The 14,747-nt window shown below is 41.2% G+C and overlaps 1 protein-coding gene across 3 annotated transcripts in view; it reads left to right on the forward strand.

Annotated features, from left to right (window-relative positions):
- Positions 1–14,747, forward strand: part of HEATR5A (HEAT repeat containing 5A) — a 95,717-nt gene that overhangs the window by 31,585 nt on the left and 49,385 nt on the right. For all 3 annotated transcript variants that reach the window (XM_056133816.1, XM_056133817.1, XM_056133818.1), the window contains exons 12-17: positions 2,051–2,150; positions 3,658–3,767; positions 7,178–7,341; positions 7,439–7,614; positions 12,881–12,986; positions 13,673–13,863. In XM_056133816.1, coding sequence (XP_055989791.1) covers positions 2,051–2,150; positions 3,658–3,767; positions 7,178–7,341; positions 7,439–7,614; positions 12,881–12,986; positions 13,673–13,863 — 847 coding nt within the window. The remainder of the gene's footprint in view (positions 1–2,050; positions 2,151–3,657; positions 3,768–7,177; positions 7,342–7,438; positions 7,615–12,880; positions 12,987–13,672; positions 13,864–14,747) is intronic.

Consider the following 14,747-nt stretch of genomic DNA (forward strand, 5'->3'; position numbering starts at 1 on the left):
ATCTTAAACTAAAAAGTTTCTGCACCTCAAAAGAAACAGTGGCTAAAATACAAAGACAGTCTACAGAATGAGAAAGGATATTCGCCGAATACACATCTGACAAGGGGTTGATATCAAGAATATACAAAGTACTGGTTGAACTCCACAAGAAGAAAACACCCAACCCCATCAAAAAATGGGGTGACGAAATGAACTTTCTCAAAGAAGAAAACACAAGAAGAAAACACCCAACCCCATCAAAAAATGGGGTGACGAAATGAACTTTCTCAAAGAAGAAATCCGAATGGCTAAAAGGCACATGAGAAAATGCTCTACATCATTACTCATCAGGGAGATGCAGATCAAAACCACAATGAGATATCATCTCACACTACAGAGATTGGCCCACATCCAAAAGAACAAAAGCAACCAGTGCTGGCGCGGATGTGGCAAGAAAGGGACACTCCTTCACTGCGGGTGGGAATGCCAACTAGTTCAGCCCTTTTGGAAAACAGTATGGATGGTTCTCAAAAAATTAGAAATTGAGCTCCCATTTGACCCAGCAATACCACTCCTGGGAATATATCCCAGAGAAACAAAACAGTATAGTTGAAGTGACATCTGTACTTGTTTGTGCATTGCAGCACTCTTTACAATAGCCAGAATCTGGAAAAATCTTGCTGCCCGAGAACAGACGACTGGTTAAAGAAACTTTGGTACATCTACACAATGGAGTACTATGTAGCTGTTAGAAAAGTTGAAGTCATGAAATTTACATACAAGTGGTACTACATGGAAAGCATCATGCTAAATGAAATGAGTCAGGAAGAGAGGGATAGATATAGAAAGATTGCATTCATCTGGGGAACATAAAGTAACAAAATAGGAGACTAACACCCAAGAATAGCCAAGATAAGCGCCAGGAGGTTTACTCCATGGTTTGGAGGCCAGTCACACGTGCTAGGGGAAAAGGCAGCTCAGATAGAGAAGGGAGCACCAAATAAAGGGTATTGGGAGGATCCAGGATGGGAGAAGCATGCTGAAAGTAGATTATAGACTGAACATGATTGCCACTCAAGGCCTCTTTTGCAAACCAGAGCACCCAAAAGGAGAGAGAGAACAAAAGGGAATGCCCTGCCACAGAGGCAGGGTGGGATAGGGGGCATGGGGGGTGGGAGGGATACTGGGATCCATGGTGGTGGAAAATGGGCACTGGTAGAGGGATGGGTACTTAATCATTGTATAATTGAAACCCAAGCACAAAAAATTTGTAAGTCTACAACTGTACCTCTTGGTTTGTCATAAATAAAAATTAAAAAAACAAGCAAACTTGTTTTTAGGTCTAGAGAGATAGTACAGGGAAGATCTAAGGCACTTGCCTTGTATGTGGCCAGCACCAGTTCAATCCCCAGTTCCACATATTGTTCTCTGAGCAGTCAGTTATGGACCAAAATAATTTTTATATATGATACTCTTTTTATTCAACATATGAAATAATTTATATAAAAGATTTTATGAGGATCAGAGAGATAGTACAGCGAATAGGGCATTTGCCTAGCTCTTGGCTGACCTGAATTTGATACCCGACAGCCCATATAGTCTTCTGAGCCTGCCAGGAGTGATCTCTGAGTGCTGGGCCAAAAGTAAGCCCTGAGCACTGCTGGGTATGGTCCCAAAAAACAGATAAAAATCTTTTATGATTCAATGACATCTATAAAAAACTTAATATGCTAACTTGTCAAATCATTTTGTAAAATTGGCAAACTCAAAGGTCTAAGCTAATTTCTTCACCTCTGAGTTCAAGGACTAAGGTTATTCCCATGAACGTTATATGTGAAGTTGGTTATTGGTTGGTTACTTTAGTTCTAGGAAAAATTTTTTTTAGTTGGAATAGACATAGAAGACACCAGTTTCCCATTTATTCTAGAGTTTCAGGTGGGTTATTTTTGTTGTTCAAGATTAACACAATTCTTTATTCCTCTGATAAAAATCCAAGCTCTGTACTATAATTGAATGTTTTTATTCATGGTTCGTTACATTCTGCCTCATAAAATCTGTTCTGTTTTTGCAGCTATGAAGAGCTTTGTTTCCCACTGTGGTGATCTCCTTACTGATGAAGTAATTCAGCGTCTTCTTCCACCACTACCTTGTGCTGTAGATTTGCTTACCCAGTAAGGACATGCTACTTCAATTTGTGAAAAAAATTTAATAGCAATCAGTTGTCCTCTGAGTATATATTTAAAGGTTTTAATAGGGTATGATTTCTATGGTTGTTGAATGATTTTTCTTCCACAAGGGAAAGACTTGTGACATTTTTTAAAGCTGTGAACTTGAAAGAAACATTAAAATGGAAGGAAAGTTACATTATGGATAATATATTTCGCTATAACAGAATTCACCAAAAAATTGAATATTAAAGCCTGTTAGCATTTTCAGGAATGATTTTTATTGGTTTGTTAGTGCTATCTTGTATTCCTAAGAATCAGATGCTTATTAATAATTTCAGATTTTTGTTTATATTTTTCATACGTCTGGTATGTTAAAAACTGGAAAAGACAGTATATATTTTCAACATTTATAATTTCCAAATTATTAAAAGATATTTGGATATCTTTTCCCAGAGTATGTAGTGATACATTTTTCTATACAGAAACACATTTTTAAAAAACATATACATATATGTATGTTTAAGATACGACACATAATAATAAAGTGAGCATACCTGTGAGTCTAGTACAGCTGCAGCAGACATTAGCAAAAGTTTGCTGCAAAGGACCCAAAGGACCAAATAGTAAATGTTTCCATCTTTGTTGCACCGGAACACTGATGGCAGAGCAGTCATAGATAATAAATAAATAAATGTGCCTGTGTTCCACTTAAAATTTATTTATAAAATAACCCCTGAGCATTGCTAGGTGGCCCAAAAACAGACAATGCCCTGGATTTAGTTACCACTAAACCAGAACCTTAACAATACTGTTGAAGTTATCTAAGTTCCCACAGTATTCCCACAATATTACTCTTTCCACCTTCATTTTTGGTAAGGGGAGAAGGACTCTTTGGGTCATACCCCAGCAATGCTGAGGGGTTGTTCCTGGCTCTGCACTCAGGAATTATTCCTGGAGGTGCATGGGGGACCATATTGGATACCAGGAATGATCCTGGGACAGCTGTGTGCAAAGCAAAAAGCCTACCCATTACACTATTGCTCCAGCCCCCAAGACAAGTGTTTTAACTATAATATCTCTCTCCAGCCCTGACAGTGCTTTAAGCTGGTAAATTGTGTCAGAGCCCCAGCATCATAATATATGCTTAATGTAAATAAGTTTTGAAACTGTCAGTTGTGATTTCCTTTCTTTCACTTAGGAAGAAAGTGATTGAACCCGTGGTCTTGCAAATGCAAGGCAAGTGCTGCTGAATGATGTGCTGCCGAATGATATCACAGCCCTGTTTGTGGATTTCTTTATCCTACTTCATTTATATTTCTTTAATTCATGCCTTTTAGTAATTCTGAAGAAGTGGCTATTATGTCTTTAAATTCTGCCACTTTCCATTCTCTCAAAAAACACTTTTAATGGGACTCTGGTAGGATACAATTTACATCTTTCATTTTGTCTATTATTTTTGTCTTTCATATATTTTACCTTTTAAATGGTGTCTTTTTTCTCTTATTTTAAGGCTCTCTTCAATACTGAAAGCCTATGGAAGTCCTTTGAAAATACCATCAATAGTTTATAGACAAAGGCTTTATGAACTGTTGATTCTATTGCCTCCTGAAACCTATGAAGGTATGTGCCTTAGACATAAATGTTTTACTATATGTGGCTAGTACAATGACTAGCTACAGTAATAAATGTAATAAATGCCTAACTATTGGCTATCAGGTTTAGAGTACAGTTTTAACACACATATTCTTCACTTTTAAGTTTAAAAAGTCATTGTATTTCCAGTATTCTGAACTGGACTGGGAAGGGCTCAAAGGACTGGAGCACAAGCTTGGCAAGTATGAAATCCTGAGTGTGAGCCATAGCAGACTGAGGTGTAGGCGTGCTTGCCCTCAGGCACCACTAGGGAGTATATAAAATAAATTTTCTGGCCAGGAAAAGAACACAAAGAGCTGTTCACATGCTTTGTATGCAGGAGCCTTGGATTCACTCCCTGGCACTACACAATTCCCCAACCACTGCCAAAATTAATCCCTGCACACTGAGCCTCAAGTAGCCCCCTGGGCTACTAGACAACTTACTGTGACCTAAACAACAAAAAGACTATCATGAATTTGTCCCTCCACATGTCTTGCTTCTCTTTTAGGAAGAAAAGAATCCCTAGTTTTACTATGTGATAGAGAATGAGTCAGAAAAATTGGTATTTAATTTTATACTACTATAATTTTCTAAAATATATAACGTAAATCTATTAGAAATTTGGACTTGGTTACCTTTTAGAGTGGTTATTTATGTATTTTCTTTCATTATTCCATTATTAACTCTTCCCAGAAAGAAGTGGAATGTTGTTCTACCAAGATATAATTGATGTTATAAAGTTAAAATATTTTGGTCTTAGTAAGCTCAAAGATGACTTTAATTTAGTGGAATCACAGCAGTTGGTAAATTTGCCCTTTAAAATTAATCCAAAGGGCTATTGAGATTTGCCGTGCATGTGACCAACCCAGGTTTGATCCTCAGCATCCCATATGGCTCACTGAGCACTGTCAGAAGTGATTCCTAAGTGCAGAGTCAGGAATAATCCCTGAGCATCACCGGGTATGGTCCAAAAACAAAAGAATAAATAAAATTAATCCGTAAATTTGTCCAAAAATTGGTCATAATTTTAAAATACTGTGTTAGGAAAAATTATTGCTATTCTATGGAATAACTTAAGATGCTTATTTAAGAGGTAATAGTTGAAAATTGTTTCCAGTGGAAAATGTGGCGTTGTTTTATTTTTTTTCTGATCTTGATGTATTTTCTTCTTTGTTTCGGGGGATGTGGGGGACTCAAATGTGCTTGGAGCCATAGAGAGCACTTCTGACTGTTCTCAGGAGCAATGCCTAGCAATGCTCAGGGGACTATATTCCATGCTAGGGTTCAACCAGAGTCACGTGCTAGGCAAGTATATTTTTGTTTGTTTGGTTTTTTGTTCTCTTGCATTTTGGGTCCACCTGGCACTGCTCAGGCTCTGCACTCAGAAATTACTTCTTTCGGCTCTCAGGGGACCATATGGGATGCCAGGAATGGAACCTAGGTAGGCCACTTGCAAGGCAAATGCCCTACCTACTGTACTATCACTCCAGCCCCTAAGCAAATGTTTTTTAACCTTTGAACTATCTCTCCAGCTCCTTGAAACATTTTCATCCACCCAATATGGATTCTCTTAGCTTTTCCAGGAGTGAACCCTAAGACCTGAGTCAGGAGTAAGCCCTAAGCACTGCCAGGTGTGGCCCAGAAACAAACAAAAAAATTATATTGATAATCTATCAGAAACTAGAAACTAGAATAAATATCTTTGAAATGGTAACTTTAGTTAGCATGCTGTTGACTTTTCAAAATGAAGAGAGACAACCGTGTTTTGTCATTATGCACATTAAACTATAGACATATCTACAGAACAAAAACTTGGTTTTTTTTTTTAATGGGCAGAAAGCTAGATCTCTAGGTTGAAACAAACTTAAGATATATTGATTATCTGCAAGATACAGAATTTACTTACATGTCCACTGATTATGAAACCACTGAAAGTAAAAAATTTGTATTTATTTTTTTTTAATTACTGGATTTAAAAAAAAAAATAAAACCGGGATGAATGGAGACGTTACTGGCACCCGCTCGAATAAATCGATGAATAACGGGGATTAAGTGATTAAGTGATTAAGTGATTTTTTTTAAATATAATATATAGTAAAATTATATTTTCAATAATCTTAACTCATTGATACTCAGATATTTGTAGATGAAATTATGAAATATTTACTTTAAAATAATATATAAGGGTAGTGAAACCATGTATGGGGAGTTGGTGGTTACCGTAAAACATGGATCCCATCCGTCAAAATGAAACATTGAGCTCTGGGGAAGTTTAGAGTGTGATAATTTTGTTGTGTCTGCTTTTGTATATGTCTGAGATTTTTAATATTGAAGACATATCTAGGCTGAGAATGTGACTCAAGTGATAAAGCAACCAGATGTATTGCAGGTGTAAAGTGCTAGGTTTGATCTTAGCACTACATGGTCTCCTCAGGATTGTTAAGTGTGGCCCCTATAAAAGCACTTTTAGTGAAGGACCTGGGGAGATAGTGCTTGGACTACGTGCTTTCCATGCAGGAGCCCTGACTTTGATCCCCAACTGTGTATGGTCTGAGCACAGCCAAGAGCAGCCACATAGCAACACTGCGTGTGGCCCAAAATACAAAATGTTCCAAATAGAGAATAAAGACATGTCTGATACTTAATTTTTTTAAATTGTGCCTTGAAAATAAATGCAACTTTTTATTCAATCCATTCCTATTTGCTTATGTATTACTATTTTATTTTAAATGATAATACCATACACCCATACTTTGAGGTGTGTTTTCAGGACTTTTTTTGGCCTGGGGGGAGGCACACCCAGAAGTGCTCAAGGCTTATTCTTGGCTCTTTATCCAGGATTCATTCTTGGCAGGCTCAGAGGACCATATGGGGTGCTGAGGATCGAACCTGGGTCAGTCATGTACAAAGCAAACACTTTATCACTGTACTATTAGTCTAACTCCAGGATTCTCTACCCCCAGGATTTTGGGTCATACCTCACTGCGTAGTGGCAGGATTTATTCTTTTTTGTAATATTTTGTTTTGGGGTCACATCCTGCAGTGTTCACCTGAGGCTTACATCTGCCTATGTGCTCAGGGATCACTCCTGGTATGCTCAGGGAACCATATTGGCCAGGGATAAAACCTGGGCTGTGTGCAACACAAGCACCTACCCTCTGTATACCATTCCAGCCCCCTAAGGTTTATTCGTAACCTTATCCTGACAGTATAAATTTGACCATTTAAATGGAAGGCATTTTTCAGGAATGAGATTTATAGTCTTCGACCATGATAGGTTAAAGTTGCCCAGTGTGTAGTTTAAATCTCAACCTAGATTTAGCTCTGTAATCGGGCCAGTTTATGCCAGTACCAAATAGCTGTTTGCTTTTACCCCATCCCTTCTGACTCTACAGGAAACCTCTGCGCTATCCTCAGAGAGCTGGCTGCAGATTTGACTGCCCCCGATGTGCAGGTGGCAGCATCCTCATTTTTACTTCCATCCCTTTGTCATCAAGATGATCTTCTGATATTAAGTCCTTTGCTACAGGAGACTGACCATAGATTTATTGAAGAACAGGTATTATTGAGTTGTTAGTTTGTTTTCAATAACTCCTGGGTTGATTACAATCTCTGAATACTGGTTCAAAAACTTACATATTATTGTTTCTCTTTAGCTCCTGCTTGGTAATGGTGTTGCTTGTGGGAGTCTTGAACATGACCCTTATTCTATTTATGAGGAAGGTGTAGAAGGAGATTCCGTGCCTAAGCCCCTACCTCCAATATTGTCGATTATTAATTCTGCAGTCAAACTCTTTGGAATTGTCTCTGCTCATGTGGGAGAAGCTCAAAGGTAAACAGTCTTCAGTAGTTCATCTGTCCTGGATCAGTGATTGGTCAGTCAATAGAAAACCATTGGTAGAAGAATTTCATCAGAAATCTCATTAGATGACAGGTGATAGTGGGAGAAAGACTCTTACTTATATTTGCTTACTATTTAATAAGAAATGGTTAATTAAATGAAATTGCTAGACCACTGCAGTTACCCCACAACCTAGCTCATGCTTAACTGAAACTCCAAAGGAAAAACTAATGACACAAGAACATAGTTCAGAGGCTGGAGCGATAGCACAGCGGGTAGGGCATTTGCCTTGCACGAAGCCGACCCGGGTTCAATTCCCAGCATACCCTATGATCCCCCAAACACCACCAGGAGGAATTCCTGAGTGTAGAGCCAGAAGTAACCCCTGTACATTGCTGGGTGTGACCCAAGAAGAAAAAGAAAAAAAAAAAGAAAATGGTTCATAAGCTGTTAAACAAAGAAAAACTCTTAGTTTCTGGGGTTTTTTTAATCAAAAAATGTTAAGCTTTATTATCTATTGATCTATAAACAGTTACTCCCAAAGTTGGTCACTCAAGACAAGAAACATTTTACATCACACACTAGATATGTTTTCTTGTTCTGGATAGAGAAGGACATCTAATGACAGTCCAGCATCAGTAACCCCACCTAAAGCCTGATCTAGGCAACTAAGGACCTTTCTTTCTTTTTTTTTTATAATTTTATTTATTGAATCACTGTGAGAGCAGTTACAAAGCTTTCGGGTCTAAGTCTCGGTCATACAATGAAACACCCGTACCTTCACCAGTTGCCCATTCTCCACCCCAACAACCCCAGTATACCCCATCCCACACCCTCCCCCTACCTGTGGGGCAGATGATTTCCACATTACTCTCTCTCTACTTTGAACACATTTAATATTTTGACACCAGATCCACCGTTATTATTTGAGATTTTACCCCAACACTCAGATCTGCTGAAAAGGCAACAGTAGACAATTTGGAATTTTCTCTGCTGGTTATGAATGACATGATGTCGCGTGGCTATAGTAGTGGCTGCGCGATTTTGAAATTCCGAAATTAAATTAAATCTGGAGAGATTTCTGCCAAAACCTACTGGGTTCTGAGATTTGCTCCTGAGTCTCTGGGATCATGGCCGTTATGCAGCTTGATAAGGAACCAGAAAGGCCATTCATGGGTGGCGACTCAGAGTCTCATTGGAACAGGGAGGAAGGGGCCGGCTCCACCCCCATCCCACGAGGTCCAAAATGTCTCGTCACTGAGGGCCCAAACCTGATTGTCCAGTGGCCTCTGGAGGATGGTGGCCACTGAGCAACCTAGGGGGAGAAGGCGAAGGGACAACACCCTTTTCCCCCTGGGGTGTCCCAGCGACAGTGACCTACTGCGTGGTCCAGACGCATTTCTGCCAAAAGCCGCTGGGTTTCGAGATTTGTTTCTGAGTCTCTGGGATCATGGCCGTTAAACAGCTTGATCAGGAGCCAAAGAGGCCGTTCGTGGACGATGACTTGGGGTCTCGTTTTGGTGGGGAGGACAGGACTAGCTCCACTACTATCCCATGAGGCCCAACAAGTTTTGTCACTGCAGGCCCAAGCCTGACTGTCCAATGGCCTCTGGAGGATGACGGCCACCTAGCAGCCAAGGGGGAGCAGGAGGAAGTGACAACACCCTTTCCCCCCTGGGGTGACCTGGCAACAGTAACCTACTGTGGAGGTATGGTGCTACCAGCAGGTCAATCTGTACCTGTGAGGCAAGTGTATCAGCAACCTGATGGCACCTTCAGACTTCCAGATACCCCAAAATTGCTGCTGTGCCTTTGGCCAGACCCCAAAAACTTGGGGCAAAGTTTACCAAGAAAGTAAATGGCCAAAAGTTAGGTATGTGGGAGACACACCCACACACCACCTCCGGCTCAGCTATATAATTGGAGGCATGGCCTCTCTGGTTCCTGATTGAACTGCTTAATGGTCATGACTCCAGAGACTCAGAAACAAACCTCGGAACGCAAAGACTTACGGCAGAAATGTGTCCTGTTCCTGCTGTAGGTTACTGGCTGGGCCACTCCAGGTGGGAATAGGTTTTGTGCCTTGGCCTGGTCCCCTTGGCAGTCTGGTGACCGTCATCCTCCAGAGGCCACTGGACAGACAGGCTTGGGCCTGCATGACGAGACACACGGGGCCTCACCAGATGGGGGTGAATCAGGCCCTTTCCTCCCCATCCCAGCGAGACCCCGAGTCACCACCTCCAAACGGCCTCTCTGACTCCTGATCAAGCTGATTAATGGCCCTGATCCCAGAGACTTAGAAACAAATCTCGAAACCCAGCAACTTTTGGCAGAAATGCATCTGGACCGCACACATGGCCTTGGCTCCAGAGGCAAAAGGACTTAATTCAGAGCCGGGCAGCTTGTGGCCGAAAAGTGAATGGACCATGCATTTATGGCGCCATGCCTCCCTGGGAGGGAAAGGGTGTTGCTTCCTTCCACCTTTCTCCCCCTGGCAGCAAGGTGGCCGCCGCCTCAGAGCTTATAGGAAAGCCAGGTATTAGCCTGCGGTGACGGGGCAACTGCAGTCTCATGGGAAGGGGGGCAGTACCAGCTCGTCCTTTATGCCCTACCGAGGTCATGAGTTGCCCCCCACGAGCGGCTCTCCGGCGTGGGCATGGCTCCAGAGCAATAGGACTTAATCCATAGCCAGCAGCTTACAGCAGAAAAGTGAATGGACCATGCATTAAACAATGGTGCCATGCCTCCCCGGGAGGGAAAGGGTGTTGCTCCCTTCCGCCTTTCTCTCTCCTTCCCCTCCCTCCCCCCCAGCAGCAAGGTGGCCTCCGCCTTGGAGCTTATTGGAAAGCCAGGTATGAGCCGGAGGTAAAGGGGCAACTGCAGTGTCATGGGAAGGGGGGTGGTACCTGCTCATCCTTCACTCCATACTGAGGTCACGAGTTGTCTTCCACGAGTGGCTCTCTAGCACAGCCATGGCTCCAGAGGCAAAAGGACTTAGTCCAGAGCCCGGCAGCTTGTGGCAGAAAAGTGAATGGACCATGCGTTAAACTATGGCACCATGCCTCCCCAGGAAGGAAAGGGTGTTTCTCCCTTCTGCCTTTCCCCCACCCCTGCAGCAAGGTGGCCACTGCCTCAGAGCTTACTGGGAAGCCAGGTGTGAGACGGCAGTGATGGGGCAACTGCAGTATCAAGGGAAGGGGGGCAGTACTGGCTCCTCCTTCATGCCCTACCAAGGTCATGAGTTGCCCCCCATGACTGGCTCGCCGGCACAGCCATAACATCAGAGGCACAGAAACCAATTTCGTAATTATCTGGCTCTTTGCAGAAATCCAAAATTGACATTATATGATTCTCATTAACCAGCTATAGAAAACAAAGTATTTCACAATTCCTTTTCAGTAATTCTGATTGTTGGGGGGGAAATTCTAAACAATAATGGTGCATCTTTTGTCGAAATAATGAATGTAATCAATGTAGAGAAGAGTTAAGTGAAAATCATCTGCCTCACAAGCATTGGGAGGGTTGGGGGGGGGGTGTATATTGGGGTTCTTGGTGGTGAAAAATGAGTACTGGTGCAGGGAGAGGTGTTTGATCATTGTATGACCGAGAGCTTAGTAACTTTTCCCACAGTGATTCAATAAATAAATATAAGAAGAAAATTAAACTATGGGGAAAAAAAAAGTAAGGTGGAGTTCATGGCCAATTCAATCAGCTAATCAGTGGCTGAATAAATAGCAGTACTCCTACATTTAAAAAAAAAAAAAAGAATGTCAGTGTCTGGGGCCAGAAAGATGGTTTAGTGGGTAGAGTCAGAAATAGCCACACTGCCTATTGTCGCCCCAGTACAAAATAATAATGTGTCATGTTTAAAGTGACCCCCAAGTATGTTTTTAAAATATAATTGGGGATTTTGTGCTACCTTTCATTAATTACAACAAAATTCACTGCACCATTATTTTTTTTAAATAATGTAGGAGTACTGGGGCTGGAGTGATAGCACAGCAGGTAGTGCGTTTGCCTTGCATGTGGCTGACCCGGGTTCAATTCCCAGCATCCCATATGGCCCCCCCAGGCACCGCCAGGGGTAATTCCTGAGTGCATGAGCCAGGAGTAACCCCTGTGCATCGGCGGGTGTGACCCGAAAAGCAAAATATAAATAAATAAATAAATAAATAATGTAGGAGCACTGCTATTTGTTCAGGCATTGATTAAACGGACTGAATTGGGCATGAACTCCACATTACGGTTTTTTTTTTTTCAATTTTATTGTATCACCGTGGGATAAAGTTATAAAGCTTTCATGTTTGAGATTCAACCATATAATGATGGAACACCCATCCCTCCACCAGTGCACATTTTCCACCATCCATATCCCTAGTATCCCCCCCATCATGCACACATCCTAGTTCTCACCCTGCCTCTGTGGCAGACAATTTCCCCAATACTCTCTCTCTAATTTTGGGCATTATGTTTTGCTCGAATTTTTCCACAACCATTTAAGCCTTCCTGCCAGGGGCAGATGCTAGACAATTTATTTCCCATTGCTTGTTTTGAATATCATGAGAGCTCGCACAGCCACGATTATAAATGTAAATTTCTAGATTATAAATGGTTGGGTTCCAGAGACATCTCTATATGTTACTAATCCATTTTGGGATTCAGTTGGAATCTCTGGGCCAGGGCTATTGGTGCACTAAAATGGCACCCGGAGGCAAATTGTGGGCGGGACAATCAGTGTGCTGGGTGGGTGGGGACCTGGGGAGCCATAGCCTGGGTCGTCTGCTGCCATGTTGCCTGGAGATTTAGTCCTGGAACCCGCATACCTGGGCCTTGCTTGTGGAAACTCTTGGTCACTGGGATTCCATCTGAAGTAGGCAGTTACTGCACCTATAATTAAAGTAGTAGGGGCTAGAGAGATAGTACAAGAGGTAAAGCACTTGTTTTGCAGGAATCCAATAAATTCTGGCATTAAGAACAAAAAAGATAATATAACTATCAGATACAGATATCTTTGTTTACAAGTTACAAAAGTACTGAACTTAACTGGATAAAATTTTATTAAGTGTCCTGTTTTCTTTTTCTAAAATGCTTCCAGTGTGTTTAACAATAGATTTTCTCATTTTAGTTGTTCCAGCAAAATTATACATCAAACAAATTAGCAATAGCTACTTACTACTGCCTTTTGGTTTACTAAGTTTTTATTAATAAATCCACTGTCTTAGTATCTGCTTTCAAATTTTATTGTTTCTGATTTTAGGGTTCTTATATTGGAACAACTTTTGGACAGTATAAAGCACACAAAAGGAGCTCGTCAGCAAGTAGTTCAATTACATGTTGTTTCTTCAGTTTCTAGCTTATTGAAGGTAATTCTGTTTTTTGAAAAATCTTATGTTTGTCTGATTTTTAATAATATGGAAAACAAGTAGATTGTAAGAAGGTATTTTTAAAAAGTTTTTTTTTATTCTAATGAAAGTGTTTCAAGAATTTAGAATTCCCTTTTGGTTTTTTTCTCATATAAAATTTGTTGGTTACCAGTTAACCTATAGTTTTGGTTTAGAGCTGTATTTTAATCTACTAAGCTTATCCAGGACCAGAGATTGTCAAAGATTATCATAGGTGAACAGAATCTGACTCATTGTTACATTTATGATTTAATTGTATCTAAGTAAAATGTTCTAGACTTTGGAGGCTGGAGCAATAGCACAGCGGGTGTGGCATTTGCCTTGCACTCGGCCGACCCATGTTCGATTCCCAGCATCCCATACGGTGTCCCCCAAGCACCGTCAGGAGTGATTCCTGAGTGCAAAGCCAGGAGTAACCCCTGAGCATTGCTGGGTGTGACCCAAAAGGAAAAAAAAATAAAAAAGTTCTAGGCTTTATTGATACTTTATTGGTACTGTTGTTCTTAGAATGAAAAAAATATGTTCAGTTTGGATTTTGGTGTTCTGACTTTATATGATTAACCATAATATCCTTTTTATGCTGCATAGAATAATTTACTACAGTTTTAAGGGTTTTTTTTTGTTGTTGTTGTTTTTGCATGTTTTAGTACATGGCTGGCTCCAAGGGAAATTTGGGTTCAGAAGAAATTAGAAGACCTGTCCTTGCTTTAGTGATGGGAGCCCTAGAAAGTCCCAACCCTCTTTTGAGATGCACAGCTGCAGAGGCATGGGCTAGATTAGCCCAAGTGGTTAATGATGGAGTTTTTACTGCTGCATTAGCTCAAGTTAGCTTTGACAAGTAAGTGAACCTTAATGCTCTTGACTATGTGTTAAAACTGGCCAAAGCTTGTTGATTTTGCCAGAACGAGTGAAACTATTCTTAAAATCAGCTAAGAAAAAAGTTCATCAGTGGTCTCCAAAATTTTTCAGTTAAAACAAAGGACCTCTTCAACATGCTCCTCTTGGAACATTGAACTGTTAATAACCCTTTGTCACTATATAGTTGTTGTATCCTACTTTTTTCAGTCCACAAATTGGTTTATACCAATGTTTTATCACATATTCTTTGGATGGTATATTCCTGTTTGTCAACTTCTTAAAAAGTAAGCAGCAGAAGGGACCAGAGAAGATAGTACAGTGGGTAGGGCACTTGCTTTGCACGTGGCTGACCTGGGTTAGAATTTAAAAAATTGTATGGTAGGGCATTCGCCTTACAAGCGGCCAACATGGCCGACCCGAGTTCAATTCCTCCGCCCCTCTCGGAGAGCCCGGCAAGCTACCGAGAGTATTCGATATGCCAAACACAGTAACAACAAAGTCTCCAATGGAGACGTTACTGGGCCCGCTCGAGCAAATCGACGATCAACGGGAGGGCCTTTACCTTTTTTATGGTCTCTTGAGCACCATCAGAAGTGACCCCAAAGCACAGAGCCAGGAGTAATCCTTGAGCATTGCTGAATGTGGACCAAAATTGAGGGTATTGGGGGGGTGGGGTATGATGGACCAAAGAGATGGTTCATCAGGTAGGGTGCTTGCCTTACATGTGGTCAACCCGGGTTTGATTCCCAGTACCTCATATGATCCCCTGAGCACCACTAAGAGTAAATCCCTGAGGACAGAGCCAGGACTAAACCCTATTCCCCTGCGCTCCTATTATTAGAGCTGTTGTATATATGGGTGATT

Source organism: Sorex fumeus, unplaced genomic scaffold (assembly GCF_029834395.1).
Source record: "Sorex fumeus unplaced genomic scaffold, SorFum_2.1 ptg000098l, whole genome shotgun sequence".
Classification (NCBI taxonomy): Eukaryota; Metazoa; Chordata; class Mammalia; order Eulipotyphla; family Soricidae; genus Sorex; species Sorex fumeus.